Here is a 16,876-nt window from a genome sequence, read left to right on the forward strand (position 1 = left end):
TGTGTGATGGGAGTCTTTTGATTATTACTTCGATTTCATTTGCTGTTATTGGTCTATTCAGGCTTTCTGCTTCTTCTTCATTGAGTTTTGGAAGATTATATTTTTCTAGAAATGTGTCCATTTCACCTAAGTTTTCAAATTTCTTGGCATACAGTTCTTCATAATAATTTCTTACAATAGTTTGTATTTCTGTGGGGTCAGTAGTATTCTCTCCTCTTTCATTTCTGATTGTGTTTATTTGTGTCCTCTCTCTTCTTTTCTTGATGAGCCTGCTTAAAGGCTTGTCTATTTTGTTTATCTTTTCAAAGAACCAACTCCTGGACACATTGATCCTTAGAATTGTGCTTTTAGTCTCTATGTCATTTAGTTCTGCTCTAATCTTGGTTTTTTCCTCCCTTCTACTTGCTCTGGGTTGTCTTTCTTGTTGTTACTTGAGTTCTGGCAGGCGTAGGGTTAGGTTGTTTGTTCAAAATGTTTCTATCTTTCTTAGGTAGGGCTGTATTGCTATGAACTTCCCTCTCAGGACTGCCTTCACTCTGTCCCATAAGTTTTGGGTTGTGGTAAGTTTATTTTAATTCATTTCCAGAAACTTTTTTATTTCTTCCCTGATTTCATTTTTGACCCATTCATTGTTTAATAGCATGCCATCCAATCTCCATGATTTTTATTGTTTTGGGTCTTTCTCTTGGGATGGTTTCCAGTTTCAGTCCCTTGTGTTTGGAGAAAATGCTTGAGATGATTCCAATTTTCTTAAATTTGTTGAGGCTCGTTTTGTGTCCTATCATGTGGTCTATCTTTGAAAATGTTCCATGCGCAGTTGAAAAGAATGTGTATTTAGCTTCTTTGGGATGAAGAGCTCTATATACATCAGTTAAATCCATTTCATGTAGGGCATTGTTCACAGCCAAAATATGTTTGTTGATATTTTGTTTGGAAGATCTCTCCATTTTTGTCAGTGGGGTGTTAAAATCCCCTACTATAATTATGTTGCTCTCAATATCTTTCCTGAAGTCCCCTAAGATTTTCTTTATATATTTGGGTGCTCTGATATTGTGTGCATATATATTTACAATATTTATGTATTTGTGGTTCATTCTTCCCTTGAGTATTATGAAGTGACCTTCTGGGTCTCTGTTTACGGTCCTTTTTTTGAAATCTATTTTGTCTTATATGAGTATTGCTGCCCCAGCTTTTTTTTCCCCAGCCATTTGCTTGGAAGATTTGTTTCCAGGCCCTCACTTTTAGTCTGTGATGGTCTTTTGTCCTGAGGTGGGTCTATTGTAGGCAGCAAATGTGTGGGTCATGCTTTCTTATCTATTCAGCTATTCCATGTCTTTTGATTGGAGCATTTAGTCCATTTACATTTAAGGTTATTATTGATAGGTACTTATTCATTGTCATTTTTATACCTGTGCTTCTCATTGTCTCTCTCTTTTCCTTCCTTTCCTTAAAGCAGACCTTTTAGTATTTCTTGCAGAGCTGGTTTGGTGAAGGTGTATTCTTTTAAACTTCTTTTGTCTCAGAAGCTCTTTATTTGGCCTTCTATCTTGATTGAGAGCCTTGCTGGATAAAGTAGCCTTGGTTGTAGGCCTCTGGTTCTCATTCTTGGGAATATTTCTTGCCATTCTCTTCTTGCTTGGAGTGTTTCCATTGAGAAGTCAGTAGCTAACCTTATTGGTGCTCCCTTGTACATTACTTCTTTTTTCTCCCTTGCTGTCTTTAAGATTCTCTCTTTGTCTTGAAATTTTGCCATTTTAGTGATGATGTGCCTTGAAGTGGGTCTCTTTGGGTTCCTCTTGATTGGCACTCTCTGTGTTTCCTGGATTTGTGTGACTTTTTCTCTCCTCAAATTACGGAAGTTTTACATCATTACTTTTTCAAATAAATTTTCTATCCCTTGCTCTTCTTCCTCTCCTTGTGGTATCCCTATTATTCAGATATTGTTATGTTTCATATTGTCTTGTATTTCTCTTAATCCGTCTTCCTTCTTTCTGAGCCTCTTTTCCTTTTCTTGCTCTTTCTGGGCATTTTTTCCTACTTTGTCTTCCAACTCGCTGATTTGATCTTCTGGCTCATCGATCCTCTTTTTGATACTTTCCACTGAGTTCTTCAGCTCCAAAATTGTACTCTTCATTTCCTCTTGGCCCTTGCTGATAGTTTTTATTTCCTTTTTCATGTTAACATAGTTTGCAGTGAGTTCATTATAGTTCCCCTGTAGTTTCTGGTAGCTCATTTTGGGCTCTTCAAACTTCCTGATAACCACTTTTTTGAAGTCAATATCTGATAGATGACTTGCCTCTATTTCATCTAGCATTCTTTCTGAGGCTTCCTGTTTTTCTTTCATTGGGGGGTTGTTTTTTTGTCTTCCCATTGTTTGTGAAACTCTTCTTGTTAGCTTCAGCTTCTTAAATTGATTTGTTCTGGCTTCCTGGATTTATGGTGTGCCCTTCTGTGGTAGAATAACTGAGAGAGTCAGTGGTGTAGTCTCCTTGATTGCCCCAAATCACTGGTCTTGCGCTGTCCTTTATGTTGGCTCTGAGTTTGTCTTTGGGGTTTTGTTTTTTCTGGGTCTTTTTTTTTTTGTGGGTTCTTCCCACCAGCTAGTGAACTGATGGTCCCTCTGTCCCCTACCCATTTTAATTTGCTGTGCCGGTGAGGGCGGGTTGCGTTGAAGCTAGATCTTCTGCATATATAGAAGGGTTTTGAAGATTCTGTTTTGCTCTTGTTCAGTTGTTTGCCCTGGGAAGTTTTTCTGCTGTTTAGTTGTATTTCCAGGCAGGTGTTGGGTTGAGGGTTGTGTGGTTTCTATTCCCTCCTTCATCTTACTCTGTTGTTATCTGTTGGTGGTTCCTTTGCTTTTGGGTTTCCTCTTCCTTTGGGTATCCTGGTGTTCACTGCTTCCACCTAGTCTTTTTTTATGTGTGTGATCAGTTGGAGGGGAAGGCACACTGGTTTTTGACAGCAGGAGAGTATTCCATGATATTTACTGTAGAAGCCAGTAGAAAAGAGATAGGTGCTCCCCCAACTATGCACAGTGACAACCATAATCTTCAACCCACCTAGCCACTTTTCAGAACTGGTGGAGGGAAGTTAAGGCTCTTGTTGGAGAGGGAAGGCTTATGATTTGGGTCCAGAAAAGAGTAAGGTTGAGGGAGGTCAGATTCTGAGGTAAGGTGAGAATAAGGGATGGTAAATAGGTGTAGTGTGAGAGGGAACAGAGTCAACCACTGCAGTATTATAGTTCAGGCAATAATGTAGTGGGCTAAGATCTGGGAGGGGTGTTGTGTAGTATTTACAACAGCATGCAACTACTATTATTTACAATAATATTAGAGCAACAATTATATGACAGAATCTATGATATACCAAGATTAGGGAGTATTGGACTTTCAATAGTTAGCTAACTGGGCAAGGGGAAGTAAAGGACAGTAAATTAGCCATACACTATGGTTGAGGGGACAGGGGAAACCTGTCAAGTGATGCAATGTATCCAGCAAAGGTAAGGAAGACTATACAGAAAGAGGAGGAATACAGAGATACTTTTAAAATAAAAGATGTAATATTAATGAAAAATGATGAAAAAATTCAAATATGCAGTAATTTGTAGTTTTCCTGTTATAACAAAGTGAATTTTGTCTGTCTGTCTCTACTGTTGGGATGCCCCCTCTTTGAGTCCAGGTCTGGTCTTTTCACTGTTCCAGGTCTTTTGTCTTACTTTGGGGGAGGGAGTTGAAAAGAAAGAAGAAAAGGCAGCAGAAGGAAGAAAGTGGGAGGTTTGGAAAGAAAGGAAGAAGGAATAAAACAAGAAACAAGAAGAGTGGGTAAAAGTATTGAAAGATAAAACAATAATAAAGTTAAAAAATAAAAGATTATTCAAAAACAAAAACAAAACAACAACAATAAAACCCTCTTCTTGGTTTCCAACTGGTCAATCCTTTTCTTCTGGTCACACTAGCTGTAGCAGTCTGAGGGTCGATTAGAGCTGTATTTCTCCCTTCTCAGTGAACTCAGCTGGTCTCACGATTGCTCTTCTACAATCCTCTTCTCAGAGCCCCACTGAAAGCAGACTTTTCCCCAGGATTCACAATCCTGGCCTGTGGTGTGGACGTGCTTTCCCAGCCAGGCTTCTCTGGTCCCACCAGCCTTGGTGTGAACCCTTCCCAGTGTTATGTGGGATCACAAAGGCAACTCCGGATTCTCCCAAGCCGTCAACCACAGACTCCATGTGTGATCAACGCTCTCTGATTTGCTTTTTCATACCCACTCCTCTCTCTGACAATCCAACAGTACAAATCTCTCCTGGCATTTTTCAAATGCGCCCGGCTGGGTAGGGAGGGTGCTGGTGACTGGCTCTCTCCCGTGGGCCTTGCAGCCAGCCCTCGGCTCTTGCTCCCAGGGTCTGCGGCAGACCCAGCAGACCAGGCCCAGGCCCAGCACAACTGGGGACGCAAGGGTGACCCTCAACTCTTCCAAGCCGGAGTCCACAGACTCCATGTGTCATCAAAGCTCTCTGTTTTGCTTCTTCACACCCACTCCTCTCCCTGATACTCCAAGTAAACAGATCTTTCTTGGCGTTTTTTCAAACTGCGCCCAGCTGGGTAGGGAGTTTTTCCAAACTGCGCCTGGCTTGGCATCTTTTCAAACTGCTCCTGGCTGGTGACTGGCTCTCTCCCAAGGTCCTTGAGTCAGCCCTCGGCTCCCAGAGACTGAGGCGGACCAACCCGGTCCCTGGCGAGGCGTGGCCTGGGCCCTGGTGCCGCCCGGCACTTCCCCTTAGAGGGCCTGAAGCCTCTGTGCTGTTCCCTGGGATCTTATTGACCTGCAGCCCGTCTCTCCTCACCCTCTGGTCATTCAGCGTCTGCTCCAATTTCTGGAGTCCTACCTTCCTATATGCTGGGTCCCTGGTGGCTGTCTGCTACGCTCCTCCGCAGATCAGCCCGGTTTTTCCCCCCGTGCATGGGGGGAAGCGAAATCCTTTGTCCTACTCCGCCACCATCTTCCTCCAAATCCTTCATGTTTGTTTTTATTTATTTGTTGTTATTGTCTGGGTTTGTGATTTCATGTCTAAGAAAGCTTTGCCTAACCCAAAGTCATAATGACTCTCTCCTATGTTTTGGGGCTTACATTTAATTCTATGGTTTATTTTGAATCTATTTCTGTACATGGTATAATAAAGGGAAAAGTTACTCTGTATGTAGCCAAATTTAGCAATCTTTTATTATATGGCTTCTGAATTTTTATAGTCAGAAAGGGCTTCTGCACTAAAAGATTATAAAGAAATTCTATGATTTCCTGGGGTACATTCACAATTTTCCCTTTTTACATTTAAATCTTTGACTTCTTTATAATATATCCTGATATACAATGTGAGATACAAATCCAACTTTTACTTTCACTATGGTTACCCAGGTGCCCATTGTCACTTATGGAATAGTGCATCTTTTGCCCATTGATTTTAGGTTCCACCTTTACTATATATTCAAAAAAAATTTAGAGTTCTAGCCAAGATGGAGGCATAAGTAGAAACCCTTCACTTACTCACACAATCAAAAGGAGGACAACAACCAATCTGAAATCAATAAACAACCAAAAACACCAGAAAATCAAACTGCATGGAACTCCAACAACCAAGGAATTAAGGAAAAAATCAACCAGAACAACCAGATGTGTAAGGTGGCTGACTCAGAAAAACCATGGCAACACATGGACATTGTGGTCAGGGATGGCTGCCCAATTCAGCGGGCTGTGTGGAAGGGGCTGACTTAAGGGGACTCAGAGGTGGCTGTGGACTATGGCTGGGGTTGCCATGGTAGGAAAAGCTCCCATTATCACAGGAGAGTCTGAGAGTCTGTTGAAAAATGTACTAGATATGAGCAGGCAAGCCACGCAGTTCCCTCTCTGGTACCTCCCCCACAGGCAGCACCACAGCGTAGACGGTTGCCCCCACTAGGGTGAATACCTAAGGCTCCACCCCTTGACAACCTATCAGCTGCACCAAGACAAAGAAATAGGGCCCAAATAAAAGAACTGGACAGCTACGTGCAAAAAAATGAAACTTGAGCACCAACTTACACCATACACCAAAATAAATTCAAGGTGGATAAAAGACTTAAATATAAGCTGTAACACCATTAAAGTCCTAGAGGAGAACATCGGCAAGAAAATCTCTTCACACAGCAACATTTTTACACATATGTCCCCTAGAGCAGGGAATATAAAGGAAAGAATAAACAAATGGGATCTCATCAAAATAAAAAGCTTTTGTGTGGCTAAAGAAAACAGTATTAAAATAAAAAGAGAACCAACTGTATGGGAAAACATATTTGCCAATGATACCTCAGACAAAGGTTTATTCTCCAAAATATACAAAGAACTTACATGACTCCATTCTAAGAAGACATCTAACCCAATTAAAAAATGGGAAAAGGACTTGAACAGACACTTCTCCAAGGAGGGCATACAGAATATCCAGAGACACATGAAGAGATGCTCAATATTGTTAGCTATCAGAGAGATGCAAATTAAAACCACAATGAGATACCACTTTACACTGGTCAGGATGGCTATCATAAACAAAGCAACAAACAACAAATGTTGGAGAGGGTGTGGGGAAAAGGGGGTCCTTAGTTCACTGTTGGTGGGATTGCAGACTGGTACAACCATTATGGAAAACAGTATGGAATTTTCTCAGAAAAAATAAAAAATCGACCTGCCTTTTGACCCAGCAATTCCACTGCTAGGATTATATCCTAAGAATCCTAAAACATCAACATCAAAGAACCTATGCACCATAATGTTCATAGCAGCACAATTTACAATAGCCAAGAGATAAAAGCAACCTAGGTGCCCATCAGTAAATGAATGTATCAAAAAATTGTGGTACATATACACAATGGAATTCTATGCAGCAAAGAGAAAGAAGGAGCTACTGCCCTTTGCAACAACATGGATGGAACTGGAAAGCATTATGCTGAGTGAAATAGGCCAGGTGTGGAAAGACAAATACCATATGATCTCACCTTTAACAGGAAGCTAAACAACAAAACAAACCAGCAAGCAGAATAAAAACGAAGACACTGAAATAGAAAACAAGGGGACAGTGACCAGAGGGGAGAGGGAAGGGAATTTAAGGGGGAAAAAGGGGAGGGATTTGAAGGAACATGTATGAAGGACACAGGGATGAGGACTATGGGGGGAGGAAATGGGAGGGAGGTGGGGAACATGGGGTGGGAGGCTGGGATGGGAGAAACTGACAAAAAACTATACTTGAAAAATAACTAAATAAAATTTAAAAAAAAGAAAAAGAAAGGTACGGGGGTTCTAAACAGCCTATCTGGAGACATCCTGGGTGATGAAAATGCCAGCTGTGTCTTCTTCTGAAGCTGTGGCCAGTGCAATAAGGTTGCACCCTCTCTCTTCCTCACACTCCTTCCTCCCTTATTCTTGCTGTCCTGGAGTCGCATTCCCCAATGAAACATTTGCGTGAAAAAAAAATAATAAAGCCCTGGTAATCATAATAGTCACAGATCTGATTGAGCTTTGTCAAAAAAAGAAAAAACAAATGAAGGACACCCAAAGTGAAATAAAGCAGATTGTTCAAAGGAGCCAACAGTGATGGGAAGGAAACCAGGACTCAAAGCAACAATTTGGAACAAAAGAAAAAAATAAACATCCATCCAGATCAAAATGAAGAAACAAGAATTCAAAAAAGTGAAGAGACTCTTACAAACCTCTGGGACAACTTGAAACATTCCAATATCCAAATTATAGGGGTGCCAGAAGGAGAAGAAGAGAAAGAAATTGAAAACATATTTGAACAAATAATGAAGGAAAACTTCCTCAATCTTGTGAAAAAGATAGACTTCCAGGAATCCCAGGAAACCCAGAGTCCCCAAGAAGTTGGAACCAAAGAGGAACACACCAAGGCACATCATCATTAGGCTACCCTAGATTAAAGACAAGGAGAGAATCTTAAAAGGTGCAAGAGAAAAGGGAAGAGTTGCCTACAAAGGAGTTCCCATTAGACTCTCAGCTGATTTCTCAAAAGAAACCTTATAGGCAAGAAGGGGCTAGAAGAAGTATTTTGAAGTCATGAAAGGCAAGGACCTACATCCAAGATAACTCTATCCAGCAAAGCTTTCATTTAGAATGGAAGGGCAGATAAAGTGCTTCCCAGATAAGGTCAAGTTAAAGGAGTTCATCATCACCAAGCCATCATTATATGAAATGTTAAAGGGACTTATCTAAGAAAGAGAAGATCAAAAATATGAACAGTAAAATGACAACAAACTCACAACTATCAACAAATGAATGAACCTAAAAGAAAAGAAAAACAATGAAAACAAAAACTAAGCAAACAACCAGAACAGGAACAGAAGCAGAGAAATGGTCATCACATGGAGGAATTTCAGTGGGAAGGGGGAAGGGAGAAATAAGGGGGAAAAGGTGAAGCATGGTTAGTAGGCATAAGGTAGACAGGGAAAAATAAAAATGGTATGAGAAACAGAGGACTCAAAGAACTTATATGTACAACCCATGGACGTGAACTAAGGGGAGCAATGCTGGGGGTTTGTGGGGGCAGGGCATAGGGGAGATAGAGGGGGTAAAATTGGGAAAACTGTAATAGCATAATCAATAAAAACAGTTTAAAAATTTAAACAGTATAATAAAGTAAAATAAAGTACAAATGGAAGTGTAAATGTGCACGAATAGACAAGGAAATAAGACTCTGAAAACAAATAGGCCCCATGCTATTATTTGGGTAGAAGGAGGTCTTTCACATCTTCCCCAATTTTGTTTCCATGACTACTAGTCTATTTACATTTACTATCTTCTAGAATTAGTATTCACCATTTTCATTTTTTCCAGAAAAACACTCATCTAGCTTTGCAAATGTATTACAAGGGAGTTGTACAAAGTACTTTCTGATCATTTTTTTAAATGTCTTCATAATTATAGTTACACTTATTTTCTCACTTAACATTTTATATTTTTACATTTTATTCTGTTATATTCTTTATTAGGTTTATATATCTATTTTGTTTGCTTCTTTCAATAACACCTTCTTGTTTATTTGTCAAGTCTACATGTTTTTGTTTTGTATTTGTTTGTAGTTGATTAATTTCTGGATTTTTTAACATTATTGATTTCCTTCACTTTCCTTTAGGCTTATTGTTCTTTTTCTAGTTAATTGACTTGAAAGCTCAATTCATTTATTTTTATTTTTTATTTTTTTAAGATTTTATTTCTCTTTAGAGGGGGAAGAGAGGGAGACAAAGAGAGAGGGAAACATAGATGTGCAAGAGAAACATCGACTGATTGCCTCTTGCATGCCCCCAAATGGGGACCTGGCCCACAACCCAGGCTTGTATCCTGACTGGGAATCGAACAGGTGACCTTTCAGTTTGAGGGACAACACCTGATCCACTGAGACACACCAGTCAGGGCTCATTTACTTTTATTTTATTTTCAGTTTTAAAATATTTTTATTGAATTCATTGGGGTGACTTTGGTTAATAAAATTATATAAGTTTCAGGTGCACAATTCTATAATATTAATATATCATCTGCATATTGTATTGTGTCATCACCACCCCAAGTCAAGTCTCCTTCCATCACCATTTATCCCCCCCTTATCCTCTTCTAGCTCCCCACCCCTTTTCCCTCTGGTAGATACAATGTTTGTCTGTGACTATGAGGCTTATTTTTCTTTTTTTTGCTTAATCCCTTCAATTCAGTTAGTTTTAAATCACACTTGTTTTATCCAGTCATATCATCTGTACTTTATATTATATGGTTTGAATATTACAAATAAATTGTATTACTTATAGAAAAAGAGGGAGGAGAAAAAGAGAGAGATTAAAAGAAGAAAATGGTTCAAAAACAAAAAGAATTGACCATGGCCAGAACTGAGATGAAGCAAGAAGCATTTTCTTTGGGTGTAAAATGTAAGAGGATGCCAAAAATCAGTAATCAAGACTCAAAATATTTTAATGCATTTTTTGGAAAATCAAATTGGAAAAGTATGGCCTGCAGACTAGCTGCTACTTTTGTAAACAAAGTTTTATTAGAACCAGGGCCAGGATTAGGGTAAGTCGAATGAGGCAAGATTTAACAAGTACAGGGATAGATCTTACCTTTCTAAACAATCTTAATATTTTGTTTATCAAAGATTTTTGTACTTATTTTGAGTTTTGAAAATGTTACATTAAAATGTATCTTGCTTACTGAGATTTGGGGCACCCCTTAAGTTTTACACCCAAAGTGAGTTCCTTTACTTGCCTCACCCAAGACAGAGCCAGCCCTATGATTGACTCTTGGTAGCAATCTAACAACTTTTTTCTATTTCCTTGCACTCTGTATTTTTCAAATTCTATGCAATAAGCATGAATTACTTTGATCATCATGAAAAAACAATTTTAAAAATGCATCAAGACTCACTCAGTGATGTTCCTTGTGATTTCACCATGGAGCTTGCAGGAAACAAAAATTAGTGTGGACGGCCCTGCTGTTCCAAATGGCTTGGTCTACCTGGTAATCTGAAAAAGAAAGACACCGGTATTGCTATCATTAAACTATCATGATCTGAGTTATCGCAAACTTTCAACTGGCCAACACCTAACATTGGTGAGGAATAGATGAGAAACAGGTTCAGAGCCAGTCCATTGAGAGCACCCTTATCATGGTGTAGGAATAGGACTAAAGCTGGGGGGACACCATGGGAACACCCACCTAGTTCTATAGCAGGAAAACTATTCATCCTTACACAGTTCCACCCGGGCTAGGTTCACCACAGCAACAATTAACTCTCATCTTCCTTTGACTTTAGCAATGTGGCAACATCTCTGCTTGATCAGCATGGAATTCACAGTCTGTGATGCCTGCAAAACAGAGACCACATGATAGAAATGAATGCTCATGACCAACAGTGGGGTGGAGAGAGCGTCAGCTTCATAGAAATGTACAGGAGCCAGGGCTCCGTCATCTTCCTTTAGATCTATCATAACTCTGAATAACAATGAAAAAAATGCTTTTGGACCTGCTTCATTTTCCCAACGTGCTATCCCTTGCAATATCTCAGTTGGCCTTTCAGCTTGAGAGTCTAGGCAGTGTTATTTTACAACCTCATGACTCACACATCACATAAGTACCTATACCAAGAAGAGAATCTTGACTTTTACTGAAGTTCTCTTTGTGTTATATTGAAGGTTTTCATGCAGAGCCTCAGGAATTGTGTGAGGTGAGGGGACAAAGGGATCTGTTCTCTACATTGCAGTTTGTGATGCAATTTTGTTTTTTTTGTTTTTAATATATTTTATTGATTATGCCATTACAGTAGTCCCATTTCCCCCTTCATTTCCCTCCCCCTGCACACCCCCTCCCCCATTCCCCCTCTTTAGTTCATGTCCATGTGTGAAATTCTTTAGATTCTATATTTCCCATACTATTCTTGCCTCCCCTGTTTATTTTCTACCTACTGTCTATGCTACTTATTTTCTGTACCTTCTACCCCTTCTCCTCCTCCCACTCCCCTGTTGCTAACCCTCCATGTCATCTCCATTTCTGTGGTTCTGCTCCAGATCTAGCTGTCTGCTTAGTTTGCTTTTGTTTTAGGTGTGGTAGTTAATAACTGTGAGTTTGCTGTTCTTTCACTGTTCATCTTTTTTTTTAGTTTTTATTTTATTGATTATGCCATTACAGTTGTTCTATTCCTCCCCTTCATTCCCCTCCACACGGCACCCCCCACCCCTACCATTCCCCCCCTTTAGTTTATGACCATGTGTCTCGAATTCTTTGGATTCTATATTTCCCATACTACTCTTGCCCTCCCCCTATCTATTTTCTACCTACCATCTATGCTACTTATTTTCTGTACCTTCTCCCCCCTTCTCCTCCCACTCCCCTGTAGCTAACCCTCCATGAGATCTTCATTTCTATGGTTCTGCTCCTGATCTAGCTGTCCTTTTAGCTTGCTTTTGTTTTAGATGTGGTTGTTAATAACTGCATTTGCTATCCTTTCACTGTTCATCTTTTCTATCTTCTTTTTCTTAGATAAGTCCCTTTAAGATTTCATATAATAAGGGCTTGATGATGATGAACTCCTTGAACTTCACCTTATGTGAGAAGCACTTTATCTATCCTTCCATTCTAAATGAAAGCTTTGCTGGATAGATCAATCTTGGATATAGGTCTTTGGATTTCATGACTTGGAATACTTCTTTCCAGCCCCTTCTTGCCTGTAAGGTCTCTTTTGAGAAATCCGCTGACAGTTTGATGGGAACTCCTTTGTAGGTGACTGCCCCCTCCTTTATCTCTTGCTGCTTCTAGGACTCCCTCCTTCATTTTAATCTTGGCTAATGTAATTATGATGTGCCTTGGTGTGTTCCTTCTTGGGTCCAACTTCTTTGGGAGTTTCTGAGCTTCCTGGATTTCCTGGAAGTCTATTTCCTTTGCCAGATTGGGGAAGTTTTCCTTTATTATTTGTTCAAATAAGTTTTCCATTTGTTGCTGTTCCTCTTCCCCTTCTGGTACCCCTATAATTTGAATGTTGAAATGTTTAAAGATGTCCTGAACGTTCCTAAGCCTCTCCTCATTTTTGTGAATTCTTGTTTCTTCATTCTTTTCTTGTTGGATGTTTCTTTCTTCCTTCTGGTCCACTCCTTTGATTTGAGTCCCAATTTCCTTTCCATCCCTATTGGTTCCCTGTGCATTTTGCTTCATTTCACTTAATGTGGCCTTCATTTTTTCATCTAATTTGCAGCTAAAATCAACCAGTTCTGTGAGCATCATGATCACCAGTGTTTTGAACTGTGCATCCAATAGGTTGGCTACCTCTTTGTCGCTTAGAAGTATTGGCTCTCAGGCTTTGAGTTGTTCTTCTGCTTGAGCCATGTTTTGGTCTGTTCACACCTGTTATGTATGGGGGGGGGAAAGCTTAGGTGTTCACCGGGGTGGGTCAATCCAGTCTCTGGGTTGTGACTGGGGGCGGGGTTAGAGAAGGAGAAATGGTGTTTATTTTGCTCTCAGATTTTGGTCCCCTTTGCCACTTCCCACAAGGAAATTGGGCCCTTCTGGTGCTGGTTCCTGGGTGGGTGGGCTTGTGTAAGTTCTAGGACCCTGTGGGTCTCTCCAACAAACTCTCCTGGGAGGCTGAGAGTCTCTCCTGGCACCTCAACCCCCGAAAGTTTTTTCAATCAGTGCTTTTAGGCTTTATTTCCCAGAGCTGGGGTCCTGTGTTGCACAGTCTGTCTCACTGTTTGTTTTTTTTTCACCTGGTTTATCTGCACGTGAATGTGTGACTGTCATCAGCCAGCCGCCTTGCACCCTCACTGGGTCTGCCCTTTGCCACCCCATGCCTGGGATCTTCCAACTGCTGCCTGCACACCTGGGTTGGTCCAGCAGCCACTGCTTTTCCCTGCCATGACCCCCCTCCACCGGCCACTGACTCTGCCCCTCTTACTGGTCTGAATAAATGGTTCGTTGTTGTCAGACTTCCATACAGTTCAATTTTCTGTCTGTTCTGGTTGTGTTTTTGTTTCTAAATCTTTGTTGTACTTAAATTTGGTTGTGCAAGGAGGTACAGTATTTCCACCTATGCCTCCATCTTAGCTGGAAGTCCTGTAATGAGATTTTGTTTGAAGAAAAGGTTGTTGTTAAAAATAGTTTGAAACCTATTACATTGTATTATGATATAGTGCCTCATGAGACAAATGTCAAGAAGGTTCTTCTATATTATCCAAAATTTTGCTAACTTACCTTCTTATCAGTTAAGCTTTCTATCAGTTAATTAGGTGCCACTGGGTCTTCTTCTGGATAGAAAAAAAAAGATTAGTTATTTGGATCTCTTTCAGAAAATCATCAGGACCCAACTCTGACTACTCCAGAACACCACCCCTTCCTCCCCACAGGTCATAGATATAGTGGATGCCATTTCCCACACAACTCTTCTCATAGCACAGAAATAATTGCAGCTCTTGATTTCTCCCCAGATTGTAAGCAATGTACCATTGAAGGCTGCAGTCCACCTGGCATTCTCTACTGCCTGCTCCATCAACTCAATTGCAAGGACCAGGGAGGTATACTGAGTGAGAGAAAGGCCAATTATGATTGGGGAAGTAAGAGAGAAAAAAGAGGAGAGTATTTTAGGGTTTTAAGCTAATGAGGCTATGCCTGCACCACGACCATCACCTCCCCATCCAGGACACTAGCTGCTGGGTGAATAGAATCTGGGAGCTAAGCAGTATGTAGATTCAGCCCTGGGCTGCTATTTACAAGATGTCAAGGAGGATGGTGCTAGAATTCACTCCACTCAGCTTCCCCACACTCCAATACAGCATCTCTCCACCAGCAGTGTTAATCTGGAAAAAGGCATCTGGAGAGATGTGGATCTTCAAGGCCAAGAGCTCATCAAAGATATGGAGTTCCCCAAACAGGAGCTGGAAGGGAGACTGCTGATGGCTACAATGGGTCATGGTGCTGGAAAAGAATAAAGAAGAAAGCATTTGGAATTGCAGACCATTATATATCTAGTGGTTGGTTGGAGGGGAAGGTTCCAGCATCTCATCTAGGAGACAAACCATCCATTGCATGGCCCTGAGAGCTCTGAAAGAGTTCCCAGAGTACAGAGGTACATGCAGACACTCTCATCTACAGTCTGGCCTGGGTTCCTGGACCTGGGTCATGTATAAAGGCCAATCCCACTTAGCCCAGGTCTTCCATTAACACCATCCCTACTTCAGCAATCCACAGCCCAGACTATGGCAAGCCATCAGTTTCCTGCTTGCTGCTTGGCTGTCCCAGGATTACCTTTTCTGGAAGTAAAGTGATGTCAAGTCACAGGATACCCCTGACCCTTTGATGAAAAACTCCTCTACAGTCTCCTTCTGAACACAGAACTCCTTCTGCCCAGACCACAAAATCAGGAGTCAAGCAAAGACTCATCTCTGCAAATTTCCTCTCCTAGCTCTACAGTACTCAGCTCTGCAGTAGTAAAATAAGAAAGCACATTTCTACCCTGGCCAGGTGTCTCAGTTGGTTGGAGCATCATCCCATACACCAAAAGGTTGCTGTTTGATGCCTGGTCGGGGCACATACCTAGGTTATAGGTTTTATCTGCAGTCAGGGCATGTATTGGAGGCAACCAGTAGATGTTTCTGTCTCGCATCTCTCTGTCTCTCTGTCTCTGTATCTCTCTCCCCCCTTTCCTCTCTCTTTAAAATCAATAAAAAATATATCAAGTGAGGATAAAGTATATATCAAGTGAGGATATATATCAAGTGATAAAAATATATCAAGTGAGGATTAAAAAAAAGAAAGCACATTCTCTAAGGAAAATGTGAGTTATTCTTGTTAACAGGAGCTAAATTGAGCTTTTGTCCCATCAAGAAGCAATAACATTTTGATTCTCATCATACTGCTCCACCTCAAACATCATACCTCTCACCCACCCAAACAACACCTCAGAGAACACAAGTGCTAGGTGAAAAGAAAAGTGCTAGGAAGAGAATGAACATTTTTAAAATTCCTACATCACTACAGAGAGCATAACCATTAGCTTGATAGGGATAAATCACAATAAACTATGTTGGAGCTACAGAGTTAAAAAGCTAGGAATCAATGAAGATTTAAGCCCTAGCTTGGCTATTTCCTGGCTTTTTAATCTTGGGTACTTTTATGCCTCCACTTGCGCATCTCAAAAATGAGGATAACAATAACCTCCTCCCATCTACTTCACAAGTCTGTTGAGATGATCACATAAGTATAGGAATGTTTTAATGTGTGAATATTTGATAGCTCCATGTTCTTTACAAATATCAAGTATCATTTGGGTTATGCATAAGAATTTCAATTCTGACTTACATTCTAATCTCTATTAAATTGGTTTTTGGATTTCACAGAGCATCCACTAACTTCCATAGGCAAAGTTCTTGTGAAAACCTTTAGGGGTCCTCATATGATAATTAACTTCAAAACCTCACCTCAGTCCTCATGTTTTGATTATGCCAGCAGTATGGTTAAAGAGTATATTTGCCATCTCCTCTTTCTAACCCCAAGTCCCTCTTCCTATCCTACGCAGATATTCTGTGGATGTGTAGTTTCTGCTATCTGCCTTGAAACTTCCAAAAATCAACTGCAGCATGATTGCTACAGAAGCTTCTCATCATCCTGCAAGTCTCACCTGCGTTAATTCCTGGGAATGGAAAGTAATGATGGCCATTGTGTGCCCTTGGCTATTGGTGTGGATAGTGAGTTCAAACCAGTGTCCAGCTTCATGAAACAGGAGGCAGGGCTCCATTGCAGACTGTTGAAGGAATACTTCATAGTAGTATGAAGAATATTCTTACACAGGGAAAAGTAACAGGTTCACAGCTGATTATTCATGCTGGGTGATTGTTATGGGCTGTATTTTACCCCTGCCCCCAAAATTTATATATTGAAGCCCTAAGCCCCAGTTCCTCAGAATGTGACTGCAAGTGGACATAAGGTCTTTCAAGAGATGATTAAGTCAAATGAGGTAATTAGGGTGGGCCCTAATCTAATCTGACTGGTATCCTCATATGAAAAACAAATTTGGACACACAAAGATACAATGGTGTGCACACAGAGGAAAAATTGTGTGAAAACACAATGAGATTGTGGCTGTCTCCAAGCCAAGGAAAGAACCCTCAGAAGAAACCAACTTGCCAACATCTTGATCTTGGACATTGCCTGTAGAATTGAGAAAATAAATTTCCGTGGTTTAAGCCACCTAGTCTGTGTATTTTGTTGTGGCAGCCCTAACAAACTAATGAGGATATATAAGAAACATGATCCCTGCCCTTTGACCTTACAGAGAAACACAATCCATTTTACTCCAAACAATAAACTGCATGAAAGC

At 40.5% G+C, this 16,876-nt stretch overlaps 1 protein-coding gene across 1 annotated transcript; it reads right to left on the reverse strand.

The window, feature by feature from the left end:
* Positions 1–10,436: 10,436 nt before the first annotated feature.
* Positions 10,437–16,704, reverse strand: TRMT2B (tRNA methyltransferase 2 homolog B). The gene is given in 11 exon segments (XM_053657470.1): positions 10,437–10,491; positions 10,493–10,538; positions 10,766–10,810; positions 10,813–10,833; positions 10,836–10,880; positions 14,005–14,114; positions 14,185–14,187; positions 14,272–14,475; positions 14,806–14,900; positions 16,178–16,338; positions 16,680–16,704. Coding segments are annotated over 11 exon segments (810 nt in total).
* Between the last annotated feature and the right edge of the window lie 172 nt (positions 16,705–16,876).

The sequence above is a fragment of the Artibeus jamaicensis genome, unplaced genomic scaffold (assembly GCF_021234435.1).
Source record: "Artibeus jamaicensis isolate MK-2021 breed Jamaican fruit bat unplaced genomic scaffold, CSHL_Jam_final scaffold_461, whole genome shotgun sequence".
Taxonomy (NCBI): Eukaryota; Metazoa; Chordata; class Mammalia; order Chiroptera; family Phyllostomidae; genus Artibeus; species Artibeus jamaicensis.